The sequence below is a fragment of the Carcharodon carcharias genome, chromosome 25 (genome assembly GCF_017639515.1).
Source record: "Carcharodon carcharias isolate sCarCar2 chromosome 25, sCarCar2.pri, whole genome shotgun sequence".
Taxonomy (NCBI): domain Eukaryota; kingdom Metazoa; phylum Chordata; class Chondrichthyes; order Lamniformes; family Lamnidae; genus Carcharodon; species Carcharodon carcharias.
This window is the reverse complement of record NC_054491.1, coordinates 47,165,273-47,180,290: the sequence shown is the minus strand read 5'-3', so window position 1 is coordinate 47,180,290 and position 15,018 is coordinate 47,165,273. Positions and strand designations below refer to the sequence as shown.

The window sequence follows — 15,018 nt, the reverse complement described above, 5'->3', positions numbered from 1 at the left end:
ACACTGATGGCTGCCGCTAGATCAGTGGACGAGAGCCACCAAAATTATATGGGATCAGATGCCAGAGACAAATCTATTATTAAATATCAACAAAGTACAAGCTTATTATTTGAAATTGACCAGCAGGAAACGATGATCAAACCAGCTCTACATCAAGATGCTCGGATCATCATGACTAAGCACAGCTTCCCGATCTATCCATCTCACACAGCCACAGCCACATAAACCCATGGGAGAGGCAAAAACCGAGGGCCCCAAGTGAAAAGGTACTCTGGGAAAAATCCCTCTCCTGCACCCTTGGGTGATTAAGCTAAGTCAGGAAATCATATAGACGAAGTGTTGTTTAGAAAGACATGTACCCTGGATATGATGTGATCTGTTCCTTGGTCAGGAACTGGCCCAGTTCCCTCTTGAAGGTGCTGCAGAGAGTCAGTATCCACGACCCCATCTGCCAATGTATTCCACAGGCTTGCTGCTGTCTGGGAAAAGAAGAGCTAAACAGCATCCTGCCCACTCCTACTCTCACATAGTTTAAATCATGTCCCCTGGTGCTCCCCACTCTGTTAAACTGGAATAATCTATCAGTATGGATACTATCCAGCCACTTGAACGTGATTTGATAGAGATTTTTCAAGTCTATGCATCTCTGAACTAAACAGACCAAAGTCCTTAAGTCTATCTGAGTAGCTGAGGTACTTTAAGCAGGGAATGATTACTCCCTAGACTTTTTTCAAGGCTACTAGACCATGCGCTATATGAGAGAACTAACACTAGGTGCAGTGAGATGACCTGTATAATGACAAAATGGAGTCCTTTGATTTACATTGGGTGGTTCTGTTAACAAAACACGATACTTTGTTAGCTTTAGCTATATTTTTAGTAACCTGTGCGTAGTAACACCAAGACCTTTTTCTCTTAAATGTCTTTTGTATTGTTCCCTGCATAAGAAAAAACTCTTGTGCATGATGCTGCATATGGCACTTTCAAAAACTGGCACAGGCATGATGGGCTAAATGGTAGCCTCCTGTGCTGTGCCATTCTATGATTCTACATTTATCTAACCTGATTGCCATTTGCCATTGTTTGGTGTTCTCCCTGAGCACATCTAAATCCTTCTGGATTTGGTTGCACTTCTCTACATCTTATCCTTTGAACAGCTTTTGTTGTAATCTCCAAATTTACTGACCATTCTTCCAACACTACTGTCTAGGTCATTAATTAAGACCATTCCCTGGAAGACGCCAGCAGTAGCTGCCTCCAGGCTGAACCACATCTTTGCTAATGACAATGTTTTGGTTATGGGATTGGAGCCAATTCCTAATCAACATGTAAACTTTCCCATTGATATTGTAAAGTTCTACCTTGTGAAGTAACCTAAGTGTGAGTTCTAGTGCTCTTTGAAGTTCTTTGAAGGTGGCGGGACATATTGAGAGAGTAATTAGTAAGCAAATGGTATAGTGGGCTTCATAAATAGATATTGAAAAGCAGGGAAGTTTGGTAGGGGAAGTTGGGGTTGTTCTTCATGGAGCAAAGGAGATTGAGGGAAGATATGATAGAGGTGTACAAGATGATGACAGCTTTGGATAAGGTTGGCAAAGAAAAATTGTTCCCATGAGCTGATGGTACAAGGACCAGGAGAGACAGATTTAGCGTTTTGGGCAAGAGATGCAGGAGAGATATGAGGAATGAAAATTTAAGAATAAGAGTTCTCCCTTTTAAGACTGAGATGAGGAGGCCAGAGGGTCTTTATTCTGTGGAATTCTTCTTCCCTGAAAGCAGTGGAAGCATTGAATTTATTTATGGCTGCCTTAGATAGATTTTTTGATAAACAAGGGCATCAAGGATTATGGGATGAAGACAGGACAGCAGAGTTGAGACCAGAACCAGATCAGCCATGATCTTATTGAATAGCAGAGCAGGCTCGAAGGGTCAATGTCCTACTCCTGCTCCTATGCACTATGATCCTATGTTCCTATCAGCAAAAGATAAGACAGTTTCACAGTTATAAACCTCATCCTTTCCATGATATTGACAACTGAAACCAAATACGACTGTAAAGTAACTGCAATTCTTTACATAAATCCTTTGATATTCTTAAATTGCAATAAAATGGCAACATGTGCTGAATCTGAGTCTGCTGAATCCTAAAGAGGTACTCTTTAGCCCTGCATCTTCACTCAGTGTACAGATATTAGTACTGACTGGTTTGAAACTATTAAACTTTATAATGAATTGTAGTTTCTTCTCCTTTGTTCCTGTCACTCTCTATTTTAACTATTGTTATGACCAGGTAAGAAGGGCTGAGCTGACTCCTCTGTTGTAACCAACTCAGGAGTGGGTCAAAGAGAGTTTGAATTTGGAAAGGTGGTGTTATTGCCAATTCAAAACCATATATATTATATACTTAACCACATGTAGCTTGATGTAAGAAATGAGCCAGCCAGGTTCCTTAAGTTAACAAGTAAACAGTTAGTTTTATTGCTAACATTTACTCGAGTAAAGCTGCAGAAATTATTAACACAAGGTTCAAAATGTACAAATATGTCCAACTATCTATTAATGCAGAATCAAACACAGCCAGTCCACCCCTGTCCCCAACGTCACCCCCCTCAAAGCATGCAAAAAACAAATAAAATTGCAGAGTATCAGATCCTAAAACGTGACTAAGTAACAGGTAAAGTCAGGAAAAAAAGAATAATTAACTGATTGTCTTGATGCTTGTTTACAGTTGAAGGGTCACTTTCCACAGTAGCTGCTGGTATTTGGGTTTCTCACTGGAACAGTCATTCTGCATTTGTAGCTGGTTGATTCCCTTTTCTCTTGGGGACAGCAGTGTTGAGCTGGAATCCTCCTTTAAGAACTCTGTTTGTAGCAATGAGGTGCTTGATCAAAGAGATACTGTTTAAGGAGCATCTTAAACGAGGGAAGATAGGTAGAGGAAAGCAGAGGATTAGGCCGGAAACTACAGAGCTTAGAGACAAAGCAGCTGAAGGCATGGCCAGTAATAATGGAACCATTAAAACTGGGCAGGCAGAGGAGGCCAGAATTGGAGGAGCAGAGAGAGGGTTGTAGGGCTGGTGGAGGTTAGAGAGATAGATGGGGATGAGACCACAGAGATCTGAAAAGAAGAATGAGAATTTTAAAATCAAGAAGCTGCTTAACCAGGAGGCAGTGAGCACGGCTGTGACAAGTGGTTTTGGGGAAGAAGCTGGGGAGATGGTGGTAAGACTGTTGCCCCTGTGACAGTCTCTCTGACTATTAGTTCAAATCCAGTATATTTTTACACTGAAGATCTGTGTCACTTGACCTCTCTGGACTCTCTCTGGGCTTATCTTAACCACTGTTTCTGAGAGCTCTGTAGGCTCTGTCTCCACAAGGCAACATCTTTCCTCGCAATGCAACATAGAAGCTGCTGTAGGCCAGTGTCCTTGGTTAGCAAAAGTGTTCTTTTTGAATATTTCAATATATGTCCAGCCAATGACATTACAAATTAATAACAATCTTCATAACACTATCCTATTATATCCTTTATACCAAGCTGTTAACCTAGCATCAACTCTATTCCCTCTGCTTGTTGCAATCTGAGGCTGAATAGGACTCTTCAAAACCTCCATGTCTTTTTTGACCCTGGGATGAACTTCTGGCCCCATATCCATCACCAAGATCTTCCATTTCCACCTCTCTAATATTGCCCATCTCTGCTCGTGACTCAGCCAATCTGGTGCTAAAACCCTCACCAATGCTTTTACTACATGTGTTCTCCATTATTCCAATATGATACAGGCTGCCCTCTCGTTTTTAACCCTCCATAAACTTCAACTCGTCTAAAACTCTGCTGTAACCTAACTCGCTGGCCCACTCATCACAGCCATGCTCGCTGTCTCCTGGTTAAGCAGCTTCTTGATTTTAAAATTCTCATTCTTCTTTTCAGATCTCTCTGTGGCCTCATCCCCATCTATCTCTCTAACCTCCACCAGCCCTACAACCCTCTCTCTGCTCCTCCAATTCTGGATCCTCTGCCTACCCAGTTTTAATGGTTCCATTATTACTGGCCATGCCTTCAGCTGCTTTGTCTCTAAGCTCTGTAGTTTCCGGCCTAATCCTCTGCTTTCCTCTACCTATCTTTCCTCAATTAAGATGCTCATTAAACAGTATCTCTTTGATCAAGCAGTTGGTCACCTCTCCTTCAGTTCTCTGTCTGAGGGCAGGTCCAACCCGCAATGCTGTGATCTCTGCCATGGGTAGGGTAAGGATCCACCCCAGCTAAACTGGGGATTGAACTCCGAGTTGTTGGCATTAATCTGATCCACTCCGGTCATCCAGTCAACTGAGCCAACTGGACCCCACGGAGTTCAGGTCACTGCAGCAACATGAACTTTTACATGCATGTTGTAGCCTGGAGCTATGAATAGTGATGATAGAGGCTGCAGTTTCTTTCCATCACGTGGTCAACCAGGAATCTTTCCCATCTTACCACCTGCCATTGGCGTGTGCTGGAAGGATTTATAAGTTGACACACACCTCCCTTGGCCATAAAGTCCTGCAGTGAGACTGGAATCGGAGCTTCTGGCCATTGCACCTCAAGACCTCCCTTATGGTCACCTGTCCTATGGCTTTGGGTCAAATTTTGTTAGCTATTTTTTTGAAACACATTGAGTCATTTTACTATGCTATATAAATACAATTTGTTGTGGGATTAAACACTATCCGACATGTGTGTTTCAGGATCTGTGGGAAGAAACCAGTGCTGGTTCTACTAGGTGAGGGAAATGAGATGACGGTCAAGTTTCATTCTGATGCAGCAGAGTCAGACCGGGGATTTTCTGCTACCTTTGAATCTTATGATGCAAATAAACGTAAGTTGCAAAGGGACAATTGGGGGAGGGGAAAAGAGGGAATTAGTGAGTGATTTTGAATTGACATTGGTACAGCCGCTTATGCTCACCCAGTTTACAATGTCTTTTTGTTTTCTTTCTGTGTGTCCCTCTCTCTTATGCACACATACTGCTAACTCTCTTTCTGCCTATTTTATCTTCCTCCAGCCAGCAGGCTCATATGTGTGTCTCACCTGAGCTGCGCCTCGCCACACCCACTCTCATCTCTCTCTCTCTTACATCTGCACACAGCTCGGTCTCTTTTGTGTGCATGCCAAATCTCCCTCTCCCCTGCATGTGTGTGTCTCCTTTGCATGTTCCAAGGGTCCCCGTGCGTTTACCCCTTTCTTCATGCCATATTCTCCATCTCTCCCTCATTCGTACCGTGTTTCTTACTTCTGCACACATGCAGGCAGATCCCCTTGCGCGTGTCTCGCACACACCTAGTGCCCCTCGAATGTCAGGCAAGTCTGTGCCACATGCCTCTCTCCCACATGTGCTGGGACCCCAACATTTGTCTGTGTTTTGTCTGGGGCATCCTACATGTCTCGAACTTGTGTGGCCAACTGTGTTTCTCTCTTGTGCATGTGGACCCCCCGCTTATACATCTCTCCCGCGTGTTTTTCTTGTGCGTGTGTAATGCTCCACCACCGCCCCCCCCCACCCTGGCCACATCTCTCTCCTTCCTTATCTAATGATAAGTCATGACATGATTATTTTTAATTTTTGAGGATTGGCATCTTGACCTTGATGATGCATTCAATCCAAACAATGGCTGCCTCTTGAGCATCCCTCTTATTTATGACTCCCCCACTGGTGGCTGTGCCTTCAGATGCCGAGGTCCTGGGCTTTAGAATTCCCTCTTTACACCTCTCTGCCTTGCTGCTTCACTTTCCTCCTTTAAGGCACTCCTTAAAATTTAGCTTTTGGTTATTTGATAATATTTTGTCTGGTGATACTCTAATGAAGTGCTTTGGGACATTTTACTACATGAACAACAACCTGTATTTATATTGTTTTTAAAGTGTGAGGGCTGATGGATCTGGTCTGTCTGTTTCTGCAGCTTGCCCTGATGAGTTTGCCTGCACCAGCGGCCGTTGTATTGGGAAGGACCTGGTGTGTGACGGTTGGAATGACTGTGGGGACAACAGTGATGAAATAAATTGCAGTGAGTGCCCACATCAGTTTAATGTTTGTGTGGAGTGGGTGAGGGGAGTGCGGGCAGGGCGATATAATTATGAAAAACATACCGCATACAGCCTGTACTTAGAGCGGGAGGAAAACACTGGGACAAATACAGCACCCTCCAAAACATAGCCTAAAGATAGGCAAGAGTGAGAAGAGTGAACCAGAACCCATATGCAATTGTAAGAATTTTCTACAAAAATACAACAGCTTGAGTTTTATGAGCAGATCTGAGATATCCGAGGATGGGAACAGGGTTGAAGTGGAGGATGAGCTGAGAAAAGTTGACGTGTGAGGTGCTGCATGAATTCCAGAGCTTAGTGACTAGGCAGCTGAAGGCTGGTGAAGTGATGAAAGTGGAAGGTAGGGTACATCCTCTGTACAGATTGCCAATTAGGGCAGGTTTCTCCATCTGTTGGCAGGAAAGGATAGTGAAGTTCTTAAGCATCACTGTAAACCACCTACCTTGTGCTTGCCCCACATACCTTTCCCCTTGGTTGTCCATAGATCTGTTCAGCAGAACGTTGTGGGAAAATTACTACCAAGTGCAGGTAATTTAACTTCACAGATTTTACATGGTTTCTTTTATGGATTCTAGTTTTAATTCTATAATTTGAATCAAATAAATTGATGAGTGCACTTGTACTAATTGTACTGAACAGATGGGATTTGCAGACAGGTGTGAGTGTGCTTGTAGCTGATGGACCGAGTAGGAGATCATTTGCTTTGAATCTAAGAAAGATAAATCGGAATATTTTCTAAATGGTGAGAGAACATTAACTGTGGAGGAGCAAAGAGATTTAGATATCCATGCACATATTGATTAATTTTTGTACTTGTACATTAACCATCAGCAAGAGTGAATAGATTGATAGCATTTATCAATTTATCCAAGCAAGGAAATTATGCTTCAAATTCCATTTGAAGAACTGCACTCAGTTTTGGCCACCACACCTCAGGAAGGATATATTAGTTTTGGAGGGGGTGCAGTTTAGAAGGTTAAATTATTCTGATAGGTTACATAAACTAGTTTTGGATCCCCTTGAGGTTTTGATCTGTTTCAGATGTTTAAAACTTTTAAAGAATTCAGTACGGTGGGAATGAGAAACTAATTCCTGTGGTGGCGAAATCGCAAACCGGAGCTGAATAAATTGAGAACTGGGCAGTTGAGGGATCACTTCACACAATAAGTGGGAGAAATCCAGAAATCTTTCCGACAAAGAATACAGTTAGAACTTCCACCGCTGAGATTGACAGCTTTCAATGATATTGAAGGATACAGTGTAGTAGGATTGCCAACCCTCCCAGAATGGCCAGGACACTACCAGATTCTTGGTCAATCTCCTGCAGCTGTTAAAAGCAGCCTGGGAGATTTTATAACAATAGGATCCTGTTAATTGACTCCCAGTGGCCACAGAGCCCATGTGACTGAACGGTGATGGATGAATGCATTCACAGGCAGCACCCCCCACACAGGCTCAGCACGATGACATAGAACATTTTGACTGTGCGTGCATGCTCATCACTGCTTGCCACCCTGCCTGTTTTTCCTGCCGGCAGCTGGCACTGAGACTGAGCAAGCCTCTAGTTGACCCGACCTTGAGCCAAGGCAATGAGCGAGAGAGAAGTTTAGGAACAAAGGAGCTTCCGCAGCCTGGAAGTAAAGGAGCGAGTGATTAAGGGTAACTGAATTTTCAACTGCCCCCTGCCTACCTGGACAATTCAAAGTCACCAATCCAGTCCAGTCCAGCCCAGAAAGCCTCAGAGGCTTCCAGGACCTCAGCTGAAAACAGGTTCCAAGAGTCTGTGAGGTAAGAGGAGCACTGCTGCCAGTTTTGCTGCTGCACTAGAACAATTTCATTGATTGTTAAGGACCAAAACCAAACTTAGTTTTGCGCCAATAGGCTTGACTCAGAGTCTCATTCTAAAATTAAAAATGATGGCTTTTGTGTGCACAGGTTTGGAAATGACAGGTCAAAGGTCAATCGATGACATCATTACATTTGGAGGAAAAAAGCTGGAACAATTCACTCTGATTTGCCAACCCTACAGTGCAAAGATAGCTTGATGCAGATTGGCTATGGACTAATAAAATTAAATGATGAAACATGCTTGAGGGGTTGAATAGCCTCCTTCTCCCAAAAGAGTTAGAGTGACAGTGGTGAAGGATCCGGAACTTGGGGAGAAGGGGTGGGATGGAGGGAGATTTGGGGGGGATGTTCTTATGCAAACAGAGTTCCTGGGCTGAAGGAGGAGTGATGGGTCCCTGGGTGAGGTTGGGGATTCACAGTGCTTAATTGCAGATTTTGTTCTCTCTCCCTCACAGATTGTAAGGAAGACCAGTTCCACTGTGGTACGGGTCTGTGTAAATCCAAGTTCTGGATGTGTGATGGTGTTGATGATTGTGGTGATAACAGTGATGAGGAAAGTTGCCGTAAGTACCTAGACCTTCCAATAACTTGATTACCATTATAGCTACAATGCCCTATCTCCCACTCTGCCATCTACACTCTTATTTCCTCGCTCCCTTCTCCACCCTGTCCATTTCATTCCCCCGGCGGCGCTCTGATTCCCCCTCCTCCCCTCAACGGTGGTGCTCCGATCTAACCCCTCTTCCCCTGGTGGTGCTCTGACCCCCACTCCAGTGGTGCTCCAACCACTGCACCACCACTCCTGGCTGCACCCTAGCCCTAACCACCACCATCTTTCACATGTTCACTCGCTTGCATCCCCCACCTTTCTCAGTGTTTATTCCAGATTCCTCTCCCCACCAGGCTGCCTGTGTAATATATAAAGGAAGAGTGACGCTGGAGTAACTTTATTGTTACATTTGTTATTTTTTATTTCTCAGAGTGTGATCCTGAGGACATGAAATGTGCGAATGGTAGGTGTATCCCTGAGGAGCAGAAATGCAATCAGGTGGACGACTGTGGAGATCGAAGTGATGAGAAAGACTGCCAGCACGGTAGGCAGCGGGATCTCACTGTTGGAAATTACTCTGTATATATTGCTGTACCTGCCCTGGGAGTTTTTCATGCGGAGAGTGTAAGAGGGAGATTTACTGCATATCTAACCCTGTGCTATAACTGCCCTGCGAGTGTTAGGTACAGGTACATGACCCATTGTCCGGGAAGCTCGGACTGGCTTGTGCAGGTTATTCCGGATTTTCCAGATTTTGGGTCCTAGGTGCAGGGGTGGAGGTGGAATAGGCCAAACCCAAAGATCAGGGGATCAATGCACCATGACAAGCAAAATGGATAATGGGGATCCTGTAGATGTAGTATATCTGGACTTCCAGAAGGTCTTTGATAAGGTGCCGCACAAAAGATTAATACACAAGATAACATCACACAGAGTTCGGGGTAATATATTAGCTTGGATAGAGGATTGGCTAACCAACAGAAAGCAGAGAGTTGGGATAAATGGGTCTTTTTCTGGATGGCAAGCTGTAACTAGTGAGGTGCCACAGGGTTCAGTCCTTGGGCCCCAACTATTTACAATCTATATTAATGACTTGGATTCAGGGATAGAAGGTACTATAGCTAAATTTGCAGATGATACCAAAATAGGTGAGAAAATAAGTTGCAAGGAAGAAATAAGAAATTTACAAATGGATATGGACAGCTTAGGTGAATGGGCCAAAATTTGGCAGACAGAGTTTATCATGGATAAGTGTGAGGTTATCCATTTTGATCAGAAGAATAAAAAGGCGACTTATTATTTAAATGGAAAGAAAATTCAGAAGGCTTCAGTGCAGAGGGATCTGGGTGTCCTTGTGCTGAAAGCTAGTATGCAGGTTCAGCAGGTAATAAGGAAGGCAAATGGAGTTATGGCATTTATTGCTAAAGGAATAGAGTATAAAAATAGGGAAGTGTTGTTGCAACTGTACAAGGCATTGGTGAGACCGGACCTGGAGTACTGTGCACAGTTTTGGTCCCCTTACTAGAGGAAGGATGTAGTTGCACTGGAGGCGGTTCAGAGGAGGTTCACTAGATTGAATCCAGAGATGCGGGGCTTGTCTTATGAGGAGAGATTGAGCAGTTTAGGCCTTTACTTGCTAGAGTTTAGAAGGATGAGAGGAGATCTAATTGAGGTATATAAGATGCTAAAGGGGATAGACAAAGTAGACGTGGAGCAGATGTTTCCCCTTGTGGGGCATTCTAGAATGAGAGGCCATAGTTTTAGGCTCAGGGGTGGTAGATTTAAATTAGAGATGAGGAGGAATTACTTTTCTCAAAGGGTCATGAATCTGTGGAATTCACTACCTCAGAGTGCAGTGGATGCTGGGATGCTGAATAAATTTAAGGAGATAGACAGATTTTTAATTAGTAATGGGTTGAAAGGTTATGGGGAGAGGGTGGGAAATTGGAATTGAGGTCGAAATGAGATCAGCCATGATTGTAATGAATGGCGGGGCAGGCTCGAGGGGCTGAATTGCCCACTCCAGCTCCTCGTTTTTATGTTCTTAAGACCTGGAAACACAACTTACCGGAAGTACCTCTCTACCAGTGCTGAAAGAACTACCAATGGTAAAAGAGCTAACTAACGGGAAAAATAATTGTGTTTGGGGCCATTAATGGAATCCTGTAAATAGGCTCTTTGATAATAAAAAATGTCTGTCCTGGTTTTTGGGTCCTTCTGGATTTTGGGGTGCTGGATAAGGAGTCCGGTACATGTACTGACTACTGTTTAGTACCTTTACGTTGCTTAAGTTGGAGCTATTGATTATGAAACATTGAGCTGTGGGGCTGATATGTTGGCTGACTGATGGACTGGATGTTTGTTTCCTCTGTGTAGAAAGCATGTCGGTCACCTGCACCGCGTCTACCTACAAATGCAGCAATAACCTCTGTATCCGAAAGAAGAATCCAGAATGTGATGGAACACGGGATTGTGCAGACGGTTCAGATGAGCAGAATTGTAGTAAGCATTCAATGTGTTGCATCTCAGCCACTAGGCTTTCTGTGTTCCTTATTACTATTGGTTGAACTTTATTACTATTGGTTGAACTAAATCCTTTCCACCCTTCTTAGAGTGAAGGAGATACCAAACATAAGGTCATAAGAAAATAGGAGCAGGAGTAGGCTATTTGGGTTATCTGCTTTTCCATTCAGTAAGATAATGGTTGATCCAACCTTGGCTTTGGGAGATAGTGGTAATGTCACTGGACTGGTAATTCAGAGACCGAGGCTAATGCTCTGGGGGTACAGGTCAGCTGGTGGAATTTAGTTTCAATCCAGATTTTATTGATTAAATTTATCAGTGATTGGCTTAAAGCTGAAACAGGTACAATGTGTGCAAAAAAAAAACAATTGTGCCTGTTTCAGCTAAACAAAATAAGTGATAGCCAATGGCTGGTTCATTCTCCAGGGCAATGACGTGATGGATCACAATGAAGGTACCTTGATTTAAATTTCAAACAATGCTTGGCAGTTAAGTGTCAGTCACCATTAACTGGTGCATTCTCCATGGCAACGCCTGTACCAATCAGAGTCCACTTGCCAACCAATCAGCAGTCTCTTCTCCTACAGTATAAAGTTGTTGCTTCCCCTGACATTGGTATTCTTGCGATGGTCCTGATGAGTGCAAGATGTAAAGCTTCAAGAAAATGTCTTTTTCAGCAATACTCAACTTCTATGCTACCAAACAACTCTTCAAATACTCTCTAATGAACTCGCCTTCCAGGCTACCTTAGCCAATTTTAAATCATCAAATCTAAAGACTAAAATCGCCCATGATTATTGCCAGACATTTCTTATATGCGCATATTATTTGCTTGTAGGGATTAAGCTTGGGCAGATGTGGCAAATCAAGGGTTAGATTCAAGATAATAGTAAAATGGGAAATGAGGGTCATAGAATAGCAGGAGATGACAGAGAGATAAAACCTAAGAAAACACCAATAGTCAAGTCTTGATGTTACAAGTTAACAAAAAGGCAAAACTAAGGGCTTTGTATCCGAATGTGCGTTGCATTCACAACAAAGTAAATGATTTATTTTATTCATTCATGCAACATGGGCTTCGCTGGCTATTACCCAACCCTAGTTGCTCTTGAGAAGGTGGTGGTGTGCTGCCTTCTTGATCTGCTGCAGTCCAAGTGGTGTAGATACACCCACATTGCTGTTAGGAAGGGAGTTCCAGGATTTTGACCCAGTGATAGTGAAGGAACGGTGATGTATTTCCAAGTCAGGATGGTGATTGACTTGGAGTGGAACTTCCAGGAAGTGGTGGTGTTCCCATCTATTTGCTGCCCTTATCCTTCTAAATGGTAGTGGGCATCAGTTTGGAAGGTCCTGTCGAAGGAGACTTGGCATATTCCTGCAGTGCATCTTGTAGATGGTGCACACTGCTGCTACTGTGTATCGGTGATGGAGGGAGTGAATGTTTGTGGATATGGTGCCAATCAAGGGGCTGCTTTGTCTTGGATGGTGTCAAGCCTGAGTGTTGTTGGAACTGTGCTCATCCAAGAAAATGGGGAGTATTCCATCACAGTCCTGACATGTGCCTTGTGGACAGGCTTTGGAGAGTTTGGAGGTGAGTTACTCGTTGCACATTTCCTAGCCTCTATCCTGGTGTTGTAGCCACAGTATTTATATAGCTAGTCCAGTTCTGTTTCTGGTCAATGATAACCCCCAGGATGTTGATAATGGGATATTCGGTGATGGTAATGCCATTCAACATCAAGGGGCAATGTTTGGATTCTCTCTTGTTGGAGATGGTCATTACCTGACACTTGTGTGGCATGAATGTTAGCACACATTAGAGTAAATAAATATGATCTGATAGTCATTGTGGGGATGTGGCTGCAGGATAAGAAGAATTGGGTCCTGAACATTGAGGGCTATATGATAATCAAGAAGGGTAAGAAACTAGGTCAAGGTGGAAGGGTAGCACTGTTGACCAAGGATGGTATTGGTGCAATAGTTAGAGATGACCTTGGTTCAGGAGATCAGGATGTCAAATTGGTTTGGGTGGAGATAAAGAATAGTAGGTGAAAGAAGTCACTAGTGGGGCAATCCACAGGCCCCCTGCTAATAACCTCAATAGGACAAAATATACAAGAAATAATATTAGGTGCTTGTGACAGCAATAATCATGGGTGATTTAAATCTACCTTTAAATTGGAAAAATCAGATTGGCAGTGGTAGGCTCGGTGAGGAGTTCGTAGAATGCTTTCAAGAGTTTTTTTAGAGCAGCACGTTCTGGAACCAACCCACAAACAGATTATATTAGAGTTGGTATTGTGTAGTGTGACAGGATTAATTTATGACCTCAGAGTAAAGACAGACCTAGCAGCAACCACAATATGATTGAATTTTACATCCAGCTTGAAAGGGAGAAGAGTGGGTTTAAGATTCGTATTTTAAACTTAAATAAAGACAGTGATGTGGTGAAAGCTAGCTGAAGTGAACTCGGAAACGAGGCTAGGTGAGAGATCAGTAGAGAAGCAGTGGCAGACATGTATGGGGATATTTCAGAATACTCAGTAAGTACATTCCTACTATGAAGAAAAATTCTAAGGGGAGGACCCACCATCCGTGGTTAACTAAGTAAGTTAAGGGAACCATCAAACTTAATGAAAAAACACAACTGTGCAAAGATGAGTGGCAGGTCAGATGATTGGTCAGAATATAAAGAATGGCAGAGAATGACCAAAAGGTTAATCAGGAGAAAGAAATTAGAGTATGAGAGGAAGCTAGCTAGAAATGTAAAAGCGGATAGCAAGAATTTCTAGAGGTATTTAAAAGGAAAAGAGGTAAAGTGAGTGTTTGTTCTCTACAGTGTGAGAATGGGGAGTTAGTGGTAGATAAAAAGGAGATGGCGGATGAAATGAATAAATATTTTGCTTCAGTCTTCACTATAGAGGATACAAAAAACATTCCAGTAATAGCTGTACACCATGAGCTGGCGGGGAGAAGGAACTTGGTGAAATTACAATCACTAGGGAAGCGGTACTGAGCAAACTGAGGAACTGCAGGCTGACAATTCTCTGGGTCCTGTTGGACTTCGTTCTCGGGTCTTAAAAAGGTGGCTGATCAGGTAGTAAGTGTGTTGTGTTAATTTTCCAAAATTCACTAGATTCTGGAAAGGTTCCTTCAGACTGGAAAGTAGCAAATATAACCCCTCTATTCAAGAAAGGAGGGAGGCAGAAAATAGGAAAGGCGTCTGTCATGGGGAAATTGTTACACTCAACCATTAGCGTAGAAACATAGAAGCAGGAGTAGGATATTTGGCACTTCGAGCCTGCTCTGCCATTCAATATGATCATGGCTGATCCTCTATCTCAATGCCATACTCCCACGCTCTCTCCACACACCATGACACCTTTCGAGTCCAGAAATCTACCTATTTCCTTCTTAAATATATTCAGTGACTTGGCCTCAACAACCTTCTAAGGTAGAGAATTCCACAGGTTCACCTCCCTCTAAGATAAGAAGTTTCTTCTCATCTCAGTCCTAAATGGCCTACCCCCTTTCCTGAGACTGTAGCCCCTTATTCTAGCTCTCCAGCCAGAGGAAACATCATCCCTGCATCCAGTCTGCCCATCACTGTCAGAATTTTATACATTTCAATGAGATCCCATCTCATTCTTCTAAACTCCAGTGAATACAGGCCTAATTGGCCCAATTTCTCCTCATACAACAATCCTGCCATCCTACGAATTAGTCTGGTGAACCTTCCCTGCACTCCCTCAATGGCAAGTATATCCTTTCTGAGGTAAAGAGACCAAAACTATGCACAATACTACAGTGTGGTCTGACCAAGACCCTGCACAGCTGCAGTAAGACATCCTTGCTCCTGTATTCAAGTCCTCGCGCAATGAGGGCCAGCATACCATTTGCCTTCTTAACTGCATGCTTGCTTTCAGTGATTGGTGTACAAGGTCACCTAGTCCCTTTGTACATCGACATTTCCCAATCTATCACAATTTAAATAATACTCTGCCATTCTGCTTTT

At 43.2% G+C, this 15,018-nt stretch overlaps 1 protein-coding gene across 2 annotated transcripts in view; it reads left to right on the top strand.

The window, feature by feature from the left end:
* Positions 1 to 15,018, top strand: part of LOC121269635 (suppressor of tumorigenicity 14 protein homolog) — a 94,107-nt gene that overhangs the window by 52,924 nt on the left and 26,165 nt on the right. For both annotated transcript variants that reach the window (XM_041174387.1, XM_041174388.1), the window contains exons 11-15: positions 4,726 to 4,856; positions 5,938 to 6,042; positions 8,386 to 8,493; positions 8,911 to 9,024; positions 10,857 to 10,982. In XM_041174387.1, coding sequence (XP_041030321.1) covers positions 4,726 to 4,856; positions 5,938 to 6,042; positions 8,386 to 8,493; positions 8,911 to 9,024; positions 10,857 to 10,982 — 584 coding nt within the window. The remainder of the gene's footprint in view (positions 1 to 4,725; positions 4,857 to 5,937; positions 6,043 to 8,385; positions 8,494 to 8,910; positions 9,025 to 10,856; positions 10,983 to 15,018) is intronic.